General features: G+C 32.3%; 1 protein-coding gene and 1 pseudogene across 1 annotated transcript; both read right to left on the bottom strand.

Annotated features, from left to right (window-relative positions):
- Window positions 1–915: 915 nt before the first annotated feature.
- On the bottom strand, window positions 916–1,748 carry LOC106021644 (annotated as a pseudogene).
- Window positions 1,749–5,245: 3,497 nt separating this feature from the next.
- Window positions 5,246–6,175, bottom strand: LOC101842440 (olfactory receptor 187). Its single transcript, XM_005076740.2, has one exon. The coding sequence runs from the start codon at window positions 6,173–6,175 to the stop codon at window positions 5,246–5,248; it is 930 nt and encodes a 309-aa protein (XP_005076797.1).
- Between the last annotated feature and the right edge of the window lie 521 nt (window positions 6,176–6,696).

Below are 6,696 nucleotides of genomic sequence, written 5' to 3'. Positions count from 1 at the left end.
CTATTGTTCCTGAGGTTATACTAAATATTACAAAATCCATCAAATTGGTTATTTCTTTTAAAATGTGTACTATTTCTGTTGTAAATTAGACTCCATTTTCCACAAGTTTAAAAATAATCAGTCAAGATAAGTCAACTCATAAAGAGAAAGGCACTGTGTGGCTCACAACTTAGAGATATTAGTGTATTATTGCAACATTGTGTAATTGCATTGTAGAACAAAACTCCTCATTTCTGGTTTAAAGGACAAAAAAAATAGCAAGAAGTTGGGAATAAGTGTCTCAAAATATTCTTCAAAGGATGCCTCTAGTGACAAATTCTAACACATAAACTACTTGTTAAAGTTTAAAAGCCATTCAATAGCTCCAAATGGTAGAACCAGCCTTTTTATTTTTAAAGGACCTCAAATAATGCCAGGTTTAACAAATATGGGAGGTGGGAAACCAATATGTTTTAATATTTCTACAAATACAATTGTGCACACAGATGAACTCACATCACATATAAACCATGAATTCACAAAAATACATGCAATTGTCCATGTGTAACTTTACATCTCTCTACATATAAGATACTAGCAATAATATTCCATGAACATTTATCAAAGAAATGTTTAATCCCAAAACCACATAGTGAAACGTTTTGAAGAAGAGAATATCAATGATATGTAACTACTACGCATAAGTGTGCATATACCAAAAGCATATACATACAATACAACAACAACAACAACACAATTCTAGGTTAGATTAATTTTCAAAATGTTTTTAACAGTGTACAAAATATAGCCAAATTAATTCTGCACAATATTGTGAAAATGGGCTGAAGGGGAAGGGAGAGGGTTGGTAGTAGGGGAGAGGTAGAATTTTGGTTGGAATGTAAAATGAAATTAAAAAGAATAAATTATAAAAAATTCCTAATACTTACAAACAGCAACAAAAAAGAATACATAAGATAACCATATGAGACATAGCCATTTCTCTTTCACAATTTTCCATGAAATTTTTACTTCCTTATTCCTCAAACTGTAGATAATTGGATTCAGTACAGAGATTATGACAGTATGAAATATGGAGTCCAACATGTCATCATCATCTATTTGTGGAGATGCAGGACATGCATACATGAAAAGAAGGGGACCATAGTGTAAAGATACAGATCAGGGATGGGTTCTACAGGTAGAGAAGGATTTCTTTAAACCATTGACAGATTTTTGCTTTAAGACTAAAAGCAGAACAAGTGCATGAGAGACAAAAACAGTTGTAATACTGAATACTTGAATTGAGCTATAGAAAATAAATAGCATTAGGTAATTGAGAGAAGAGTCAGGTCAGTACAGGACGTCTTTAACAGTGGCATCACATCACAGTAAAAATTATATATTACATTAGAGTTGCAGAATCTTAGTCTTAATAAAAAGCCTTCATGAATTAAAGCATTAATAAATCTACCTACAAAGGACAATGTTAACATGCATGTACAGTTTATTCATCATAATCACTGGATGGAATAAAGGTTTGTATATGGCTATGTAGAAGTCACAGGTCATTTCTGCCAAGAGAAAACATTCTGTGGTTGCACTGACTGCAAATTAAAAAAACTATAGCATGCATTCTGAAAGATAGATCAGCATACTTCTGTCAAAAAAGTCTAGGAGTATTTTGGTGTCACTGTGGATGATAACCAACTATCTACAAGGGCTAAACTCCCTAAAAATAGGTACATGGTAGATATGAGGGCCAGGGTCATTCTAGATGCAAGTAATGAGACCAAGATTTCCTACCATGGTGATGAGATAGATCACTAAGAACAGCAGGAACAGGGGGATTTTCCACTGTGGCAGATGGGTGAGCCCTGTGAGAACAAATTGTGTCAGCAGTGTTTGGTTCTCTGTTCCCATGTCCTCACTGGATGTTCCTGAGATGAGAAATGATGGATGCCACACAGCATTCATGAAAACTTGAAGTAAAATTTTGAGTTCTATAATTAAAACACAACTATGTATTCATCAAATCAACTACAAATTTCACTTAATATCACCATGTAATATAAAAACATTTTTCAGAGTGAAGAAATTATTTCAATTCATTATTCCAATTAAAAATGTGTATGCATTAGCACATTTAAAGAAAAAGATACTTCCAATTTTGTGTTAAAAGTATGAAATTACAAATGTATTTGGTGTGAAAATTCTTAATATGTGTTACATATTCATAATCAAGGCAAAAGATATCTAAAATATTTAGGGTATACAATGAATTCAACAGAGTGTCCTTAATCAGATCAAATGCTATAATTTAATGAAGTGAAATCTTATAATACATAGTGGCCTGGAAATGTTTTTCAATATTTATTATACAGAAGTGTATAATTTTAGTTTCTTGTATGGTAAACTAGATTCAGTAATACAGAAAACTCTGTATACAGCAGAATTGTCTGGGAATATTTGTTCAAACTGCAGACCATAAGAGTCATAAATTGGTATAGGTGTTTATAAGCAAGAATCTAATGGACAAGCTTCATAAGTTTTTCCCAGATAATATTCAATGCAAAACAAGTTATTGGAACATGTGTGACTGGATATTGACAACACAAGGAAACACATATTAATTGAATAGAATTTGTAATATTGAGCAACTATTATATAATGATACAGGTGAACTTCGTGTTTAATGGAATGAAAATAAAATTTGTTGACTACAGATATGGTCTTATTAAATGTTTTTTTGCAATTAAGATACAGTAGTCTATTGGATCATTATCCCTGAACTTGCAAAGTACATACTTAGTAGTATAGGTATAATGCAGGCTTAACACTAATGACCATGTATGACTGTTAACCCTCTTCCTTTCATGTCCATGTTTTTAACAGTTAATTATTCTGATAGTCTCAGAATTGCTTTGTTAAGAACAGTAATTTCAAGAGCCCATATTATTTCAAAGAAAACCAAAGGAAAGGCAAGTATTGATGCAAAGCAGAACTGAACCAGATATTTGAGGGATGTGGTTTTAATAGGGAAAGCAAATAGGAAGGAAATAAAAAAATATTATTCCAGAAGGCAAAATAAAGGATCTTTGGGGATCAATGACAAGAGTTCTTTGAGTGTCAAATTTAAGAAAATTTTAATGGCTTGGTGAAAATTGTTTCCTGCATGTAATTAAAAAGTAACAGGAAATGATGGGAATGGAAGCTGTACAGTGATGTTGGGTGTTCTTCTGAGAAGTGTGAGGGAAGACTGATGCTTGTTTTGTGGTCATAGACTACTATAGTCTCTTACCTGTAGAACATTTAAGGAAAAGCTTTTGGACAAAGTATTAAAAAGTGAGGTGGGAGACATGGAAAACACTAAAAGGAGAAGGCACAATCAACATGAAATGGGTACATTAAAAGCAATAAAATGGAGAAAGGAAAGCAGGCAGTGCTTAGCAAAGACACACAGATTTATGAAGGAAAACAAAGAGAAAGAATGGAAAGGAAGTAGCAAAGAATTTTGAAAAATCTAGAGCACCCTGTTCTTTAAAATAGTTATAAATATAAACCTGAATGAGTGGGACTGTTGGGAGAGAGGAAAGGAAGAGAAGTTATATGAACATAGTCTTTCCAAATTAAAAATTGATAAGGAAATACAAGTTTATTTAAATTATATATGGAATGTATGTAGAAAGAAGAAGTTTCTGACATTTGCTTTCAAATTTGTCTTAACTTTCTTACTTATTAACTATTGTGGATTTTGAAAAAATGCATTTTTCTTTTTTTTAAATCAAAATACATTTTCTACAGAATATACATTTAAAAACAGACATAGTAAATTTGACATCATTAATGCATTTCGATTGATATATTTAAATGTATATAGTTAGTGCCTGAATTTACTCCTGTATTTCTATGATGAATTTTTAATCTCAAAACTATTAGAAAATACTTTAATGCAAATCTCACTAGTTTGATTTAAGAATACATATTCATATATCTCTAACAATTGTCTAGTTTCCATTCTATTTTGTTTTATATTAGTAGAATAATTAGTAGAATAAAATTGAGTCAGACTAATTTTGTGTTATACACCATCTGTTATTTCATTTTTAAGGTAAATTTAATGGGAATGGTTTTCCTTCCATAGAACCCAAAACACACCAAGAAAGGAAAATTCTTCTATTGTTTGGGATGTGGGGATATAACAAAACATTAACACAAAAAAGACTAATGGGAACATCTTTGACATATTTCAACATGTTGTTTTTTTAGGCATTTGTCATGGAGGTCCTCATCCTCTCTGGGGAAAGGGGTGAGGATTGAGGTTGGGTGGTGGGAGGGTATGGGAGGCAGGGAGGGAGAGGGAGAGGGAGCTGGGATTGACATGTGAAGCAACCGTGTTTCTAATTTAAATTTAAACACAAAACAAGACAAAATAAATTTAATAAAAAAACAAAAACCCACACATCTAGGTATATATCAAGGTATAATCCTCAATGAATCACAATAAATACATGCAGTCTATTTTGCAGATAGTTATAAATTATTTAAAATATAAGTATAAAAAGAAACAATATAAGTATTAGTTTATAAATAGAAGATATAATTTAATCTTTTACTTCTAAACAACTATAAAATACTGGACTCTCATGTAAAATCATTATTGTAAGGTTCAAAGGTTGAATACAGTGTGACACACCACAGCTCTCAGTGCTACTGAGAAGAAGAGGTGTTCGAGAGATGGGGAAGACAAAAGAGCAAAGAGGGCTTTTGTTTGTTTGGTTTGGTTTGGTTTTAAATTATTTCTTTTTTTACCTTTCTTTAGGGAGGTACACTGCAAGAGTGAGTATGGAGGGACTGGGAAATGATTGGAATTTGGGTGCATGATATGAAACTCCCAAAGAATCAAAAAAGAAATTACTTTAAGAAACATTCTCAAAGACAATAATTCTGCTCTTTTTTTCTTTCTTCTCTCTCTTTTCTCCCTTTCTCCATTCCCTTCCCTTTCTAATAAAATTTCCTTCCCATGTGAAAAAAAGATAAAAATTCTAGACATTTTGCCCATTTATATTTGGTCATGAATGAAAATATACAAGCAATCCTTTGTTGTTACTACTTTCATTTATACCAAGATATATAAAATTATTATTATTAATATGATTGTTGTTATTGTTTTCTACTTCAGAGTAGAATTTAGAAGAAGATGTGAAAAATGTTTACATTTCTACCTTAAGTGGAAAACTTCTAGACAAAAGACAGAAAAAAGAGAAATTTAAATATTTCTCTGTAATAATTTTGCCAATGAATCTATGACTTGCTTATTTCTGAAACTGTAAATAATTGGGTTTAGCACAGGAATTATGACAGTGTAAAACAGAGAGTCTATCATATCTTTATCATCCACTTGTTGAGACGCCGGGTGCACATACATAAAAAGTAGAGGGCCATAGTATAAAGACACAGACAAGAGGTGGGCTCCACAGGTGGAAAAGGCTTTCTTTATGCCTTTATCAGATTTCTTTTTTAAGATTGTAAACAAAATAATAGCATAAGAGACAAGAATAGTTGAAATAGTGAAAACTTGGATTGATCCAGAGAAAATAAAAACAATTAAATAATTAAGAGAAGTGTCAGTACAGGAAATTTTCAACAGCGATATAATGTCACAATAGAAGTGATGTATCATGTTAGAATTACAGAAGGTTAATCTCAATAAAAAACCTTCATGAATTAAAGCATGAATAATTCCACCTACAAAAGACAAGACTATCAGACATACACACAGATCATTAGTCATAACTACTGGGTAAAGTAAAGGTTTGCATATGGCTACATAGCGATCATAGGCCATGGCTGCCAAGAGGAAACATTCTGTGGTTGCACTGATATTAAATGAAAAAAACTGTAGCATACATTCAAAGAGAGAAATCAGCTTGCTCTTATCAAAGACATTAAGAAGCATCTTTGGGACCACTATGGAAGATATAGATGCATCTACAAAAGCTAAACTTCCAAGGAACAGATACATGGGGCTGTGAAGATGAGGGTCAGTCCAGATGAGCATGATTAAACCAACATTTCCCACAATGGTGAGGAGATAGATCACCAAGAATACCAGGAACAGAGGGATTTTCCACAGTGGCTGATGAATGAGTCCTGTGAGAACAAACTCTGTCAGTAGTGTTGCATTCTCCTTTTCCATGTATTCCCTGGATGGCTCTGAAAGGAAAGGCAGTGAATGTGAAACAGTATTTGCTAGAATTAATACAATGAAAACTGGTTATGTGGACTTGACACGAATGCAAACATTTATAAGAAGGTCCTTTAAATTTTACTTACCACTATATAATAAGCAAATTATTTAGATTAATGTGACAAAATTAGTTTAATTTTTAAAAGCTTGAGTTGCATACTATGGAAAGGGGCTTTAAATACTTTAAAATACTGCATGCATGCATGTGTGTGTGTGCATAGGTACTCATAGGAGTTAGAAATAAATGTAGTATCTCTTGGAGCTAGAGTTACAGGCATTCATAAGCTTGTAAGCTGCACAAGATGAATTGAGCTCTAGTCTCTACAACACTGAAAAAGCTCTGAACCTCTGGGCCATCTCTCAGGCACTGGATATCAAAGATATTAAACAATTGGAACACACTGACCCTTTTTAACTCACTCAAATATTACCATAGGGAATAGCAATGGAATAATTCTAAAATATGTTTT

Source organism: Mesocricetus auratus, unplaced genomic scaffold (assembly GCF_017639785.1).
Source record: "Mesocricetus auratus isolate SY011 unplaced genomic scaffold, BCM_Maur_2.0 Super-Scaffold_100008, whole genome shotgun sequence".
In the NCBI taxonomy this organism is placed as follows: Eukaryota; Metazoa; Chordata; class Mammalia; order Rodentia; family Cricetidae; genus Mesocricetus; species Mesocricetus auratus.
Note: the sequence above shows the minus strand (reverse complement) of the source record. Positions and strands in the feature narration are given on the sequence as shown.

Coding starts and splice junctions, on each gene's coding strand:
- LOC101842440 (XM_005076740.2), bottom strand. CDS start 6,175: ATGGAAAAGGAGAATGCAACACTACTGACAGAGTTTGTTCTCACAGGA.